The sequence below is a fragment of the Leuresthes tenuis genome, unplaced genomic scaffold, assembly GCF_036924035.1.
Source record: "Leuresthes tenuis unplaced genomic scaffold, fLeuTen1.0.hap1 SCAF_11, whole genome shotgun sequence".
NCBI lineage: Eukaryota > Metazoa > Chordata > Actinopteri > Atheriniformes > Atherinopsidae > Leuresthes > Leuresthes tenuis.
The window spans coordinates 15,070,356-15,087,663 of NW_027325365.1; the positions used below are offsets into that span (position 1 = coordinate 15,070,356).

At 44.3% G+C, this 17,308-nt stretch overlaps 1 protein-coding gene across 2 annotated transcripts; it reads right to left on the minus strand.

The window, feature by feature from the left end:
- Positions 1-1,814: 1,814 nt before the first annotated feature.
- ssrp1a (structure specific recognition protein 1a) lies at positions 1,815-17,073 on the minus strand. 2 transcript variants are annotated; one of them, XM_072395656.1, is made up of 18 exons: positions 16,999-17,073; positions 16,114-16,193; positions 14,305-14,490; positions 11,831-11,936; positions 11,525-11,718; positions 11,318-11,418; positions 9,885-10,014; positions 9,607-9,710; positions 9,243-9,371; positions 8,937-9,158; positions 7,608-7,680; positions 5,562-5,694; positions 5,427-5,472; positions 5,179-5,311; positions 4,846-5,013; positions 4,427-4,524; positions 4,150-4,333; positions 1,815-2,323 (listed from the first exon to the last, which is right to left on the minus strand). In XM_072395656.1, exons 2-18 carry the CDS (start codon positions 16,165-16,167, stop codon positions 2,258-2,260), a joined length of 2,127 nt encoding a protein of 708 aa, XP_072251757.1. In that variant the 5' UTR covers positions 16,168-16,193; positions 16,999-17,073; the 3' UTR covers positions 1,815-2,257. The 2 variants fall into 2 exon arrangements, with proteins under 2 accessions (XP_072251757.1, XP_072251756.1); XM_072395655.1 differs by having other exon boundaries at positions 16,114-16,209; positions 16,999-17,072.
- Positions 17,074-17,308: the final 235 nt, after the last annotated feature.

Consider the following 17,308-nt stretch of genomic DNA (forward strand, 5'->3'; position numbering starts at 1 on the left):
GCACAAAACCATCCCAGCATCACACGAATGAGGACCAACACCCCCACAATCAGTTGTGATGAATTCCTATTCGTGTGTGGAGCAGCATTAAGACCCAAATGCAGACTTCAAACAGGCAGGCTGGTGAAGAACAAGAAACTCAAACAAGCATCGAGAGCAAATCAGGAGAGAATAACATGAACGAAATTTGCAAGGAATATAGTAAATACTAACTGGAACTATAACTAAAGAGAGTAAAAAAAAAAAACTGAAGATCTAAAAACAGTGACACCTGATAGCCCTACAACATAACTCCACACTTACCTGCATAAGAGGAACAGGCAAAAAACATTTAGATAATGTTTTCCCCCAAAAAAATTACCAGTGAGGTCTTTGAACCCCTGACTGGGGTTAGGGTTGCACCACTGTGATGTAACATGTCAGTCTGGGTGAAAAACTGAAGGACCGACTCAGATCTGGCTTCTCATCTACCAGAAGATGATTAACAGGGTATTTGTGTGTTGAGTGTTTATCTTTATAAGCACAGCTGTACCCAACAACAGCCTCACATAGCCGATAATAAACAGACGGTTCCAATTTTGGCACTTCTCGTCGGTGCTGCCGGAGGAGTTCCTCGTCATCAAACCCAACATTGAGAGCGCCGCTCATATCCGGTAGTGTCGGGCTCTTAAAAGCCACACTCCAAACCACCTACTCAGGCACCGGCCTTCAGTTTCAAACCACTGTCTCTTAAAGTCTCATCTAACACACTCTCCCAAACAGCTCTGCTTGGTTAAAGAGCATCACGCAGTGCAGCATGCAGAAATCCTCTGGGAGTGCACTAAAAGCTTGCATTTGTATCCAGACAAAATGCGGGGGATTGACGAGCCACAGAGAAGCGGGAAGAATTCCGGTGAATGTCGAGTCTGGAGCGTTCAGTCAAAGATCTTAAGCACAGGTGTAAATGCTAAATGGCACAAATTGCAGAAACTTTCAGATTGGCAACAGCTCACATGTATTTGTTATTCCTGTAAAAACAGAAGCTGGGGGAGCCGTCTGATTGGTTTGCTCCAGCTGCTTGATAAGGCCTCTCTCATCACCTGTGTTGAAATTTTACATTTTTGTTCTAGCAAATAAACTGTAAAACACCTTTTAAAAGTACCCAGAGAAGTGTTTTGTCACTGTCGAACCCAATCATGGTGAAGACTTGACCATATTCGATTATACATAATATAACGCTTTGTTAAAAAGGTTCCAACCAATCCGAGTGTGTCCTGGTGAGTCTGGGCCCGGTGGGGTTGTGGCTTCAGAGTGTGTTCTTTGAGCTTTTCCAAAGCAGATTTACAGATCCTGTTGCTACCTGATGGGAAACCCACATACTCAGGTAAGTCCCACGCGTGTGTGATAGTAAACGAGATATATGAGATGTAGAATTCTTTCACCTGGCTGCTGGAAAATGTCAATTTAACCATGTAAAGAAAAAGGCACTCGGTAATTAAATCTGAACAAACAGGCTTCTGTTGTAACATTCTATAACCACACTTTTTTTTTTTTTAAATAAACGTTTCTTTTTTTAATAAAGACTGTTTCTGTTGATGGTGTGAACTGTAACATGATGAGCATTTACCTTTCAGTAGTTCTGGGCCGATGGTGCACGAAACATTTAAACGCCCCATTTAATCAATGGGGACTTCTATTCACTTAGAAGTAAATTTACTAAATTACTTTTCTTTCTCACTCACTGGCCTGACCGGTGTTGGGGCTCAGAGTCGGTGCATAAAGGCAGCGCCTCCAGAACCGGAAGAGTCATGAAAGAAAACAAGCAAACCCCCCAAAAATAATACAAAAACAAAGCGAGGATTTATTGAAAATTATTCATCTCCGTTTGGAAACATGACATTGCAAATCACAGAAAATGCTGACTTAAAAAAGCACTAACAGAGGAGGAACAAAAACCCTTTGTATTATCCGCACGAGTCAACTAGTCACTCCTACAATCCTCAGTGCTATTCAACTAACACAACCAGTCCCGTGAGTTGGATGGAAAACACTTCCAGACAAGCATCCATCGCTTCACTGAGCTGTCAGCAGGAGATCGGCTCAAATATGACATTTTTCAGGTTTCAGTTTCCAGACTAAGTCACAAGATTTGGGATTGTACTCTTGAAACTAATGGAGAAGAAAAAGATACAACTCAAGTTTGTTGATGGTCTGAAATCAACTGAATATAAACGGTTGGTCCTTTGTTGCTGTGAGTGCTCTGTAGGTGTGTGTGCGTTTAGTCAGATTCTTCCTCTGAGCTGGCAGGTGTCGACACAGCCTCTTCCTCCTCGTCTTCTGATTCCTGTGAGAGAAAAAAAAAAAAAACTCGATATGAGCCTCTAACATCAGACGTGAGAGGGCCCTGTCCAACTATCGCAGATATTTTGCAAAACAAGTTCTTTACTCTGCATCTTCACCACTCATTCACATATAAAAGAGGATTTCAAATCAGTAAAAAACAAAAATACAATAGATTTTCTTCGTAAACACTTTTAAAAGCTTATTTTCCCCACTATCGCTTGGTGTGATCCACGTGTTGAAAACAACAACAAAGGCATCTGCACACTGGTTTCTCTGCTTCTGGGGCCTGTTGTTGGGAACCTAGATGAGGGATTCAGCCGGGATATGTTGGTTATCCCGGCTGAATTTTGCCTGCAGTCGGTTGTTCGAAAACTGGATAAGTTTATCCTGGTCAAGTTACCATGGTGATTTATTCTCTGCAGCTGGCCTGCTCCAGACCAGGCTAAATGCCGGGCTTAGTCGATTCTTATTTTTGGAGTCAGCAGCTGCACTGATTAGAAATTAACGTGTTTTACGCAGTCATATTATGTTCCGATGAATGCTGCGCATTGGTTTAGTTTTTAAACAAACAACACGATTTAAAAAAAAAAAGAAAAAAAAAAAAACTTGATCAAATTAAAAAAAGAAATAAAGTTAGCCTATTACGATAGTTCTTTTCCTAATTGGGGCCTATTCGTGCATTCATCATTGTAAATAAGCACCCTACACTATATTAAGTCCCATAAACACGTGTCCTTTCCTTCACAACGGTGTGTCCTATTTTGGAGGACACTGTGGATGATGAGGTAGCAATTGTTGGGTGGTCGTTTCGACCTCAGAGAGTGGTCAGACAGGTCAGATCTACAGGTGTTCAGTGACGAGTATCTATTAGAAAGATACAGATTTTCAGGAGAGGGCATCTGCTACCTGTGTGGAAAACTGGGTCCCAGAATCCAGCGGCGTGGAGCCCGGAGCCGCGCAATGATGGTTCCACAGATGGTCTGTGTTGCGCTTCGTTCTCTACACCATCGGGGATGCTGAAAATCTTAATAAAGGACCTGTGTGCCGGACCATCCGCCACATGTATTTGGCACTTAAATCGCTTCTCCTCAGCCTGGCTCGGCATTCGAACAACCAATTAAACCAGGATGGACTTATGAGACTTTGTCCAACCTGGCTTTCCCACTTATGTCTTCATACTACTTTCGAACAACAGGCGCCTGGTGAGGATTGCTTGGGTTAAATCAATGTTTACCGCTACATCTGGCGGGGGCCAACACCACCTTACAGCTACCATGAGACGGCCACATAGTTCAAAGTCTAATAAATTGTTTCCCGGGGAAACGGTCGACGATATTAAAAAGCTTTGTTTGAGTTCTGATTTTTGTCTTTTTAAACAAATAGAGGAACAAACATCCGCTTAAAGGCAACACTCGGTGTCAGGTTGCTCTTCGTCTTTTTGCCACCCGAAGCAAATAAAGGCCACAGCTGCTAATTTAGCCAATTTCCTTTTGGGTGAAGTGGATGCTCTCTGTATGTGAGAATATGAAACAGTCAGCCAAACAATGAGTAGAGAGGAATCTACCATCCAACACGGGCTGTGTTCTTCTATCATAGACGATACTCTCATGGACCTCACCGACCCTTTCATTCCGCTCAACAAAACTCAATCATTGTGTGTCCAAACAGTCGAGTGTGGAACATTTTGAAGGAAATCGCTTTTAACTGAGCCGCTTTGTTCTAACAAACAAACGAGTAAGTGATGGCTGCCTGCGGTGGCCAAGAGAAACACGATAACGGGGAATTATTTGGTAATAACGGCTCCGGCCGGCCTAATAGTGCCATCACCTTCTTTGCCTTCTTCCTCTTGGACTTGCTCTTGTGGTCGGAGTCTGAGGAGCTCTCCTCGCTGGTTTCGATGAACTCTCGGCTCTTGAAGCTGTCGTTGCCTCCTCCCCGCTCCTTGTCCTTGTCTCCGCCTGCAGATTTCCTCTTCTTCTCGTCCTTTTTGCCTACAGATTTTTTACTCTCCCTGACGGGCGAACGGTGGGGAGACAAACAAAGTCACATATTTCACACCCATTTTATAAAAAGGGGAAAAAGTCCTCCATGTGTGAAGCCTTACTTCTTAGAACTTGAGGTTGCTCCTCCGCCGCTCTCCTTATACTCCTTCTTTGCTTTGTCGTACTGCCTCTTTGCCTCGCCTGCCTTTGCTTCCCACACCTGAAAAAACAAAAGTACGGGGGTTTAAAAGAGTTTTGACTTTACTGACGAGCTGCTCTTCTTTAGAAAAACTGCCAAGATGAAATGATAAATGTAAAAACGTCTCGACAGATATAAATCTGGACGGCTAAACAGTGAGCTGAAACTCATGAGGCTCTGCGGAGGCGACTGGAGCAGCAGGTTCAGGAACATTCTCCATTGGTTCAGACGCTACTTCGACGCCATCATTTAATACACAGGAAAAAAGATCTAATTCAGCCACAGAGGAGTGAAACCAAAGTAAATTCTCCCCCGTCAAGGCGCCGTTGTCTGGCCTCTCACCTCCTTCTCGTCTTTGCCCAGCTGTCTCCACATCTCTCCGGCCTTTTTAGAGATCTCGGTGATGGAGATGCCGGGGTTCTCCGCCTTGATTCGCTCTCGACTGGAGTTCAGCCAAAGCATGTAGGCACTCATTGGCCTCTTAGGGCCACCGGTATCCTTCTGCTTCTTCTACTCAGATTGGAGAAAAGGGAATATTTTCGCAGTTAATGTTAGCTTTACAGCGCAGTGTGCAGCTATTTGTGACGCTGAAAAAAAGGGAAAAGGAAAAGAAGACTGCCTCTTTTCCCACCTTCACTGTAATATTTCTGTCGCATTTTCTCCAGCTCGTCTCACCTCTTTGCGGGGCTTCCTTTCTTTTTTCTCTTTCACCACTTTGACTTTTTTGGCCTTTTTCTTCTTCGCACTCTCGTCTTCACTTTCATCCCCTTCTTCACTGCTGTCGCTTGCAGTGGCATTACTGTCATACCTTGAGAGGGGGAACACGGACAGGACCGTTACATCTCGAAATAAACGAGAGAAGCGAGCAAACGGGTGGAATTAAACTTTTATGTCAAATCAAAATGCAGGAGAAAGCCACTCACTCCTCCGCAATATCATCATCCTCTTCTCCCGGGTTGAAAGACTCATCTAAAGAGACGAGAAAGCAAAGTCCACGCTCAGACTACTGACCGCCTCAAGCTGCTGTCTACCACTTCCCCGCTGAGGCCGCCACTCACCACTTCCACCATCTGACTCGTCGCTGTCGTTGCCCTCCTCCCTGATCTTGCCCTCAGCCTTCATCCTCTCCAGGTAGGCATCATGCTGGTCTTCGTCCGAGTCGCTGTACTCATCGTTCTTGCCCTTCATGCCCTGGAAGCACAATGCACAGTCAACAAAATCCACCACAAAACATGCCTAATCTTTTCCGTAAGGAGGCTGCCTCGAGGTACGATGGTGTAGCTGTACGGGACCGTCACAGAAAACCACTCCCAGCGTCACAGAGCCTGGGATCTATGCAAGGATCCACAAAACGTTCCATTCACAGAGACATAAAAAGAGAAGACGGCAAAAATGTCATTTTTGCTTAAGAAAGAACTTTGCGGACTTATCGCTGAGCAAAAAAAAAAAAAAAAAGCGGCTTTGGACAATACATCATTTCAGCGTCAACGTGGTGTAGAATGCAAATGGTGACATCGCAGGACATCGTGCAGTGTTGAGGCAGAGACTCTCAAAGCTTATTTTACTGCTGCATCCAGCAGGAAAACTGTCTCGGTTTATAGGAGAGTCATCCTCAAACAAGTCGGATAGAAGAATGTGCCCAGATTTAGAGGAACTTTGATACACAGAGGTTTTTCATGTGATTCCCAAAAACCTGAGTGACAGACGGGCTACAATCCCACATTTCACTGCAAGAGAAACAACTTTCTGTTAATGTTAACTGAAGACAGGTACTCGCAAAGAAAGACGAACGACTAGCTGGATCATTAACATTTTTACTGTCTTTTAACTACAAAAAACCCGACAAATTTCAAGATAATTGCAGTCCCGCAGCGTTTCACAGAGGCACAGAGTGGGAGAGGACAAAAAAATGTAACTGACAACTTTTCTCCTCAACCTGCCCGAAAGCATCCAGTGTTTCAACTCCAGATGAACTCCCAACGCCAGCATTTTAGAAGCTCAGTGCCTCAAAACGGCAGAAATACACACAGACAAAACGAGGAGTGGATGTTAGGTGAAAGCCAAAAGCGACCGTTTTCAACGTGTCTGCATGCTGACATTTTGCACACCACCAGCCGAGGTCACTGTGACGTGTGCAGGAAAGCCTTGTGGTGCTCACAGCGCCACAACTGTGTCAGCGTGTCACATTTTCTGCCCAAACGGCAGCGATTTCAGACGAAATCTGAATGACTTTTCGGTCCGAGTCAGACGTTGCACTAAATGTCACCACGGCAACCTCAACTGGCACTCGGAACGTACAGCTGACAGATGTTTGATGATCAACAGCTTCTCTCATCTTCTCATCTACTTCAATCAGCTGTAGCTTCGATAGGACTGGGTAATGAAAGCCCCATCATCATTGACCATCACATTTAGCTATAGCAGCCTATATTTTGCTGGAGGCTGCCTTTAGAACACCAACAGGAAATGGAGAGTGGCTCCATTCATTCTCATTGACCTCTCTTGTTGACCCCATCACCATGGTAACAGATGGTTTAGTTGCCAGCAAACCTAAGTGGATCTTTGACTGTGTCGTCAGGCGCCCGAGAGCTTTTACATGACAGGAGAACATTACGGGCAGGGCAATCAGTGCTTAAGCAGCGGTCATGATGACAACTGAGTTGAGTGTTAAAGAACACCAGAAGCCCCCAGGCAGCACATTAGTCAGCATGATGCAAACACACACACACACACAGTTATCGGAGTTATCACACACACACTCCTGCACATCTCCCATAATTAGTCATGAATCATTTAAGATTGATCAGAATCAACACCAAACCCCCATCGGCAACATGAAACCAAATCAAGAAAAAGAAATAAATACATCGCACGCGATCCATGTAACATACATCAGCAGCACACCATGCAATCTGAGATCACTCCACACCAGTAAAATCAAGACCCTAATCCAGAAATGACGACCGTGACCATACCCACCTTCTTCTACAGGGGTACAAGAAACAGAAACAAAGGAGAGGGGCAAAAAGTATCAATAACTGGTGGAATGTGTGCAATGTTTTTCATTTATCAAACAGGGACGTGTTTAACGGCTGATGCATTACCTCTTTGAACCCTCTGTTCTTAATGTTGAGCTTCTTGGCATTAACAAAGTCAAACAGTTTGCCATACTCCTCTCTAGAGGGAAGAGAGAGAGAAACACGGTTATCTTTAATCACAGTTCATCAGACTGGTTCAAGGTTTGAATAAGGCAGCGGTGAGTGCTGCATCAAACAATAGTGGAAGTCTGAAAGCTGTAGAGGACTTTTAGAGCTCGTTAGGATCGTGTTACATTACTGGTGATAAAATGGAAGGCCAGATTAGCAAAGTGGTGAATGAAAAACAGCGAGAGACCAGAGAGTCACCCTCACTCTGCTATATAGTAAGATTGAAGTATAGTAAGAACTCCCTGGAAAACCCGGGTTCTCTTCAGATAAAATAAACATCAAGATGAACAAATAGATTGAAATATGATCCTTCCTGCATGTAAGGAACAGTGAAATATTACACGTATCGAGCTTCATAATATGTGTTGGTAGATCTGTTATACAAGCCCGGAGAAAGAATACGGAATCACAGGTCGAATATTAGCACAGAATCCACAGATATGACACGAGACTGTTTCATTTAACAGCCGAGCATTTAATCTTTGTAAATCATACTACAAAAATAAGCTAAAAATGCTGTTATTAGTGTTTTCTCCTTTCAGGTCAAGCAGAGGAAGAAATTAGGCATTCCTGAGCAAAAAAAAAAAAAAGGGAAAATCGTGGTGATAATTCACAGTCGTGGCAGTGAAATTGTGGAAATTTGCTTGTTTTCTTCAGGGCCTGCATCTCAGTGCAGATTCACAACTTAAATATCACTTCCAGCCCACCGTGACCTTGTTTTCTTCTGTTCAGGAGTTGGTTTGTGTTTGGCTGTACTGGATGTAAATCCTTTGGCTGGATTCTAACAGCTCGGTCACAAAGACAAAAATGTATTTTTTCTTGTGTATTTCCTATATTCAGGAATATTGCTCTGGTTTTCAGTGCCAACGCTTGGATGTCTTCCTTTGTACGTCTCCCTTTAACAACCTTCCCATTTTGTTTGTGCTTGCTCCACATTTTAGACACAGCTGACTGGGAACAACCAACATATTTTATCTCACCCCCAGAGTTGAATTACCTTCCCGAGGGAGTTTTTGGAATCCTATCAACAGTTTCAACTGGTGGCTCTCTTGCTGGGACCATGGCTCCTTTCAGTCAGCCTGCAGCAACGGCTGGTTACGTGTCTCCCCCCCCCCATTCAATATTTCTAGTCAGCGGTGTTACAACAAAAAACCTCTGTCTGAAGAGTGTGTGTGTGTGTGTGTGTGTGTGTGTGTGTGTGTGTGTGTGTGTGTGCGGGGACGTCACCTCTCTATGCTGCTGAAAGTGTACTGGTTTCCTTGCTTGGTCTCGATCTCGAAGTCAAACGACCGTGTTGTGGTGGTGCCTCTGGCGAAGTTCACGCAGGAGATCTCCTCAAAGCGCAGGTGAACGGGCGGCTTGTGGACATAGATGAAGCCTCTTTCCAGAGGGTAGAGGAGGCCTGAAGATGCCTTGTAGGAGCAGGTGATGCACTGAGCTCCAGAGTGGCTGAGGAGGAGCAAAAACAGAGGCAGGCTTTAGTGGATGCTCTTGATTAAGACACAACATTTTTGATGTTTATGAGATGCTCACCCCTGGAAGTTTCCGGGTACAGTGATCTTGCGGTTGACCAGGGCCTTCATCACCCTGCTGACCATCTCATAAAGAGATCCTGACATGTTCTTGCTAAGTTTGCCCTCAAAGCGACGCTCCACATCCTCCCTGTTACAAACAGAAAACAAAATGTTGATAAATCCTTAAGGGGTAACATCTTCTCTTGGGTTCATGAGCACCAATGCAAAGAACCAGCATGCAACATGCCCCCTCAGTCCTTTGGTTCCCCCAAGTGGATATCTGCTTTACAACATCTCAGAGTGTGCCATTATTAAGATGTTACTTTACCAAAGTAACAGGCCCCAGGAGCCCATGAGAACAAGGCGTCCTCCGTTGTACTCACTCGCTCATGTTGAGGGTGAGATTGATGTCCTCTTCTTTAGAGAAGAGCAGAATGAGAAAGTGATAACGCGTCTGGCCCTGCTTGATGGGAGGATCCAGACTGATCTATGACCACGCAAAAATAAAAGAGGAAAATGGGTCAGGCAAATGGGAGAAGCTTCAAGAGGAAAAGACATGAATCTCAGAGCATTTTAAAAGGCACAAACGTAAGAGGATTTTTAATTGAAAACGGCCCAAAATGACAAAAAAAGGACAAAAACAGCACAGAAGTTCACTCACCACAAAGAACATCTGCCTCTGATCTTTGTGTGGCAGCAGGAAGAGACGGAGGACGGTGGTATAGGGGATCTTGTAGTCAAAAGTCTTACCGTGCAGGTGAAGGAACGTCGGGTAAATACGAATGTCATATCTGAAAGAACATGGAAAAAGGCGATTGAGAGGATGTGCTCAGGCCTGTGTTGCTCATTTCTTTGAATAGTTGTGTCTCCACACAGCTGTTCAATACACATTTCCAACTTGTGTCTTAAGTAAAAAAAAAAAAAAAGTACTTTTATGTTTGGGGGAAGTAGAAATCATGTTACGATGATGACATTTAAAAGGACTACGAGCAACCCAAACCGATTCAGAAAATAAACAATGAGCTACGATGATCGCATGATTTATGAATGTAAACAGGGCCATCACCAGAACTCAACCAAAATGACAGCTCAGTCTTCATGTTAATTTCTTCACAATTTGTTTTCCTTCCTTTCAGGCTCGCCTTGCGGTCCTAATTCCAAAGTGTTCATTTTTCTTCTGCACTTCAGGCTGGAGAACTGGTGCCAGAAACTTTTCACCTCGATGATCTAACCCCGTTTTTTTCCAGAAGGTGCAAAGATATATTTGGATTTCGAAGCCCAGCTAACGTCACAATCAGCGCCGAAGATCACAAGCAAATAAGAACAGTCTAAAAGCTTTCATAAGACAGTCAGATGGTTAACTCAATCAAAGGAGGATCGGTAGTTATTCAACTACCGGTAGCTGTGTTTCCATCCACTTCTGAAGCCAATCTGAAGCAAACTTTTTGAAATGTTACTTTGAAAACAATTAGATCTATATACATGTATGGTTTGTAAATGTGCCCATCAGACTTGATTTGTTAATAATGCATTAATGCAATTCTACTTTATAAAAGCAGTAAAAGTGCAATTTAACACGAGAGCGTGAATAATAAGATGTGCAACAGAAAGCCCATTTATGGAAGCCATTATGTGGTCGGTGGAAGACACATGGAGGGGGGGGGGGGGTCATTTGTAAAGACTAAAACGGAAAGTGGCGCCAGACCACAGGTAGAGCGGGCTGAAATAAGATGGTTGTAATGTGGATGTGTTGTGGTTCGACTTCGACCACCAAAAGACAAACCTTTACACACTTTGTCGGGTGCATTGTGCCACGTTTTCTGCTACGGGCCACATAAACGTGGACAGCACTGGGAAAAATATATTAGTTCAGTAGCTGCTCGCTCACACGCTCCCGTCCTCTTATTTACAATCACGGGAGGCGAACCAACAGCTGCCGTGACGACGGCTGCGTCCACGCGTTCATTTGAAAGCACGTTGCTTGTTGAGCGTCATCTTTTCAAAGTTTAGCGCCAATAGTCTGGAAACAAACCCCACCCCCTTCACCTTTTTTCCCCCACCTATAAAATACTTGCTCGTGTTTAGATCTGTTACCTTCCTCTGGGTGTAAGACACTGCAGCTCCTTGAAGATGCACACAGCGTCTCCAGTGGCCTGGATCACATCAGCCTTAGACAACACATTCTGAGCAAACGCCTGAAAGAAACAAAATGCAAAAGTGTCACCAACACTGATTCAAAACTAAACCAATCTAGTGCTTTATGAAGACAAATGCTCAGGAGGTGGACTCCTGCACCCTTACCTCCACAGGGTCTTGTCTTTCATCAGCCTGGCTGGGAGGGACGTAGAACCGGACCTCCATCAGGGAGACCTCCGTGTCGTCATTCTGGTGGAACTCCAGGGTGACTTCGTTCTTCCCCGTGGCGCACTGGGAAACGTTGGACAGCGGGACCTCGAACGCCGTGTTGTCATTCACGTCAAACGATAACAGCGGCCCTGCGACGCAAAGGGAGAGAAAACGCACAGCTCAACTCCTCCCTAAACAACAAATCCCTTTCCAACAGATTTGCTCAACAGCACAGAACGACGGCTTTTGGCGAGTTTTTACCCGAGAACTTGGCTGTGCCCCAGTTCCACCCTTTCACGCACATGTCCTTCTCGGTCAGCTCCACCTTGTAGTTCGCCTTGAAAAACTCGGAAATCTTCTCAAAGTCCTGGTGGGCGAGAGGAGAAGAGAGGCAGAAAATAAACAAACGAAGAAACAGAAGAAGAAATAAACGGGCACGAGATGAGGCGCGCAAAGAGGTCGACAAGAGAGGCAGCGCTGATGAAAACAACGGCGAGAGAAGATCGCGAGGCGGTAAAAGCGCGAGCCCCGCATGGGTCAAAGCCCATAAAAACACCACCTAAAGAGAAGCAGGGGTGAGGGATAATTAATCACAATGGTAACTACTACGCTTGGGAACACAGGAGGTGGATGTAATCCATCCGCCCTCTGCACCAGCGCTGACAATCAGTCTGTTTATTTATCCTGCAGGCCCGCTTACAACTGAAAAAGACACACACACACACACACTAGCCCGCAGACACACACAGTCCAGGTAGTAGAAACACATGTGGAAGTGATTGCGGTGCAAATGTGTGCAGAGCAGAGTGAGACTCTGTGGGGAAACAGATTTACGCACCTGGATATCTGCCTGTCCATGAGGTTATTAGAGCCAATTAGAGCCCAGAATGTCCGTCCGTGTGTCTGCGTGTGTGTGTGTCTGCGTGTGTGTGAGAGGATTAATCAGCCTGTTTGTTGACCTGGATTAAGGAGTTGTTTGTATAGGAGAACATGTGCGAGCGGATGCGGAAATGCAGAAAATCAGAGTTGGTGCACTTTGCTGTTGCGTGGATCGTTTAACGCTAATAAACACTGACACACACACGCCTGTCCGACATGACCACTCTGTCTGTCTTCTATTAGGACATTTTGTAAACTTTCGCACCACACAAATGCACAAGAAAAAGAAAAACTTTTTCCATGTTGTTAAAAGACGGAAACGGTAAGGCTAGCCTGCTGATATTTTCTTAGATTTGAAAGAAAGACGTGAATAAATCTAGTTTAATCAGGATTCCTCGTCAGCATGTTAAAGCCCAAGCTGTAATTTTGACAGATGCTCCACTTTCAATTATATAAAACTGCTATTAAAGATTACAAATTACAAAAGCAAGTTGCAAATTTTCTGTCACCCGATTAATTTTTCCAACTAAAGATTCATTTGTCAGACGCGGGGCACTTCACAGTGAGACAGTTAAAGCCAAAGCAGCTCCAGTAGTAAAATGCAGCCTCAGCAAGAAAATTAAAATTCCCCTTATACTCTATATTTTACAGCCACATGGACCACACGGGACCTCTTGGATGTCTGACACCATGAGGCTGACAACATCTGGCTTGCTCCAGCGCATCCTACAGATGTGACCTGGGTAGTCTGGGTCAACAACCTGAGCCTGAGTTTTTCTAGAGTTTCTAGAGTTTTTCATCTCGAACCATGTTTACGGCAAGTGGGATCCAAGTTTTCCACTTAGAATTTTTGCATTTTAAGAAACGGATCCGTGTTTCTCCCTCCGTCCGTCGGTGGTTTTAATGCCGAGGCCGCTCGTCGCTTAGCGACGTGAACGCAAATAACCTACATGTCTCTCCACCTCCTGCTCCTCCTGGTGACAATTACAGGTCGGCTATGCAACAGCCTCTCTGGCACAGATTCCCCATCTTGCTCAGGGACACTTCACAGGGACAGATGAACTTAAGTGTCCGCTCTGCATGCCAGCAGCTAAACCTCCAGCCAACTCTCGATTACCGACACTAACCATGGGATAATAAACAATGACATCACGGCCTGTGCTTCAGGACGAGAGGATCCACCCCCCCCCTCCCTCCAAAAATATGCTGATTAACCCCAAGAGACATCCACAAACTTCAGGTTATAGCCCACTCCTCCTCCCTGGTATTGCACTTGTGTCTTGACATTCCCCATGCTGAGAGCAGCGGGGGAAAAGAACATTACAAAGGAGGAGGAAAAAAAACACAATGACAAAAAACAAACACAGCCACGGTTTTTCCTTGTCTGTTTTCCAAGCCAAATTGTTGCGTGGATTGATATAAACACTGACTCACAAGATCCGATGATTGCACTGTTTATGGAGCGCACATGTTAGCGCTGGTTTCCCTCATTAATCCCATTACGAGCTATGCGGAGACGAGCAGGCCTCGTTCACACAGTGCTGACAGGAACCCACACACTCAAGTGGTGGCATTTTCGCAACATGGTAGTGTTTGTCTGTGGAAATGTCAGGAAGGGAGTGGAAGTTGTTCATCAGCGGTCCGCCTTGCTTGTGTTACGCTCCCTTTCATAAACATGGCGCTGACCAAACCAGGAGTGTGTCAGGCTGAAATATTCCACTGCTCTCCCCGAGGAGCGTAACGATTATATCTCGGAGAGGAAAGATTTAGTTTAGAAGCTCTCGAAGCCTGATCTGCAGCCTGAAGATCAAGAGATGCAACACTGCTGCTGTGTTCGAGGCGTGTGCTCAACTCACCGTGTCCCTGAAGCCGTCGTATTTGTAGACGTGCCCCGTGCTGGTACCGAGTTTGATGCCGTGACCTAAACACACTCGTCTCCACTGAGCCAGGTTGAGCTCGCCGGCCGGGATGTTGTCCACCTTCCCCGTCTTGCTGCTCTTATAAACCACATTTTGCTTGCTGAAACGCAGACGCCCGTCATTCTGCAGAGACAGAAGGAAAAGTTGTGCTACAGTGTCAGAATGCTGGGACTTAAAGCTCCAAGGATTACGTTCTTCACCCCCCGAGCTTATTCCTTGTTTTCTAGGAATAAATGGCCAAAAACTCAACATTTCCAAATGTGAACAGTTTGGTAGTCTCAGATAAAAAAACTAAAAAAACTTTAACTATGAGCCAGAGAAGCAACTCCATTGTTTTACCTCACTTGTTTCTGACATTTCAAACTTATCTGCAGGTAAACCGATTAAATTAAACACTTCTCAACCGTAATGGTATTGCAAGTAAATAGTCCTTAATCATTTTGCTCCAACCAAAACAAAGCATTCCTGCAGCTTACCAAGACAAATGAACGTTTGCACTCCAGATAAAAGTGCGCTGTGGAGCCACAAATCCGTGATCTCAGCCCTCTTGTCCTGGATCATTTCAATAAGCACCGAATGGGATTACAAAGTGGATTTCTTTATGGGATATGTTTCACTGTTCAGTCAGCTAAAAAGTAGTTCCATCGGCACGGCACAAAATACGGACGCGTTTAATCATTTTGGTCCTCGTTTATCAACCATGCTCACACTTAGATGTGTGCGATGAGGAGTGCGTGACATAATTCCCACGCAAAATGTGGAAGTTATCAAGTTACAGTCAGGAATGTGTGCAACAATGACAGAATCTACTGTTAGAACGGGGGAACTGCCAATAGAAAACACTACTGGGGACACAGCACGCAATCTCAACATCCACATCCGTTCTTCATGTCCTCAAACGTCTATTAAAGAGATGTTTTACTTCCATATATGGTTAAATGGGGGCGTTTCTGAATGCAAATGACCATGAATGGACAGCATGGTGCTTTGGAATGTGGGATTTCTAAGCAGTTGATGATTTACTAATGTGCACTTGACTGGTGGGCGCATGTTTGATAAATACAGATTTTTGTATGTATACAAATTCCAATTTCAATAGCAGAATTTAGAACATTTTCTTCGCCAGGTTGATAAATGAGGGCCCTGTTGAGTGAAAGGTGGCCCACATGAAGAATTCTCTTCAACTTAAGGGCCTTTAGGACCACATCTTAAGCCCTTTTTATGCCGTGAAAGTGACAGAAAGGGACACGGTGCCTGTTATTTCCCCATTCACATGATATCAGACAGTACATGGAGTGAATTATAGTATAAAAGACTCTATAGAGTCACAGTTTTCTCGCGACAACATGTCATAACTTCATATCAACTTGATCGTATTGTGCCTAGCGTGCAGTGGTGGTGGAAGACATGGTGGCAGTCGACGGAAGCGGCTGAGAATATCACTAATCAACGAGTTTAGTCTTTTTGAGGAGTCAGTGTTAGTACTGTGAGGATTGCTCTACAGTAACAGCGTACTTGTGACATTTACTGTAGACTGTAGGTAAAATCACGGAAGCAGAAAATTTAAAGGGTGCTGTTACTTACTCAATAAAATGGAATGGAAAAGATCACGAGGCACCGTGTGACTCTTACACATGTACATCAATAATTTTTTTCTCCATCAGACATGAATGTGTTATTGAACATGTTCCTTCAAGAAACAAAAAAAAAAGGTACATCATTTATAAGGTTGGTGGAGATACTGACCCATGAGCCTTTGACCTCCTGGTAGATCTCATTGAACTCCAGCGTGTCTCCCATATCGGCTGCAGGCGATGACTGATGCTCTGTAGACAGATCAAACTGCATCAGAGATAAACCAACTTTAATGAGGTCTATAGTAGGCATGAAATGTGTCCCAGCTCTTTATCTTAACATTGTGGCTGCCTTTGATGGTAGCTTGAGCTCCGGAACATAGAAATGTTCACAAAAACATGATGAGACATCAAATGACAGAAGTACTGACTCACTGCGGACTGCGAAAAGACAGAGACCTGCATTCGTGGAACTGTATAAACACAACAACTACTCTTTGACTTTTTAAGTTCAATTTTGCTTTCTTTTGAGTCATAAATCGTTTAATATCACACAGTTTAAAGCAGCGAGTTAAGCTAACCAAAAGAAAACCTTCCTGAATTATAGCAGTTCAATAAATATAACCAAAGTTATTCCAACATTTTAACGTTTATCATCCCGATTTAAAAAAAAACTAAAGTAAAACTGGGAGCTCTTCGTTTCTCAATGCTAACGATAACTAACACCCATGCTCCGCCACTCACAAAAGCTAGGCCACCTACATAAGGTGCGCTTGGTTTATGTTACAAAGTAAGAGCGAGTTAGCAATTTTAAGCGTAGAAGGCAGCATCCGCAACGACACCACCCCGCAGAGACAAAACGTACATTAAATCGAGAGCACCAAAAGAGCTAGGCCGGCGTCAGAAGTGATGCTTAGGGTTTATTTAGCAAACAAACAGGCTCTAAATATAGCAAGTTTATTCAAGTATACAGGGTCTACTCTTTGTTGCTCTGATAAACACACTGAATGGTGTCTAATTACACGAGAAAACGTAATATGAAAACTTAAAGTCTTACAATCACTGTGATGTGCAGCTTCGTCTTTTTCCCGCGTGTAGCATCAGGAGCTAGCGTTACGTCACAGGAAACACTTATGGGCATTAGTGTCTACTTCCGGTTAGTCCATTGCATTTAATTTAATCACAAAAGTAATAGGCAGTGGTTGCACTCCAAAGTATATAAAAAGCAACTGTATGTGTAGTTTTTACATTATCAAGTTGCTCATGCAATTCTCACGTACCAACTTGATAGTTGCTTGATGCAACTATCAAGTTGGTACGGAGTCTGCGCAGTGCAGAACTGACTGCAGTAACCACTTACCGCCACC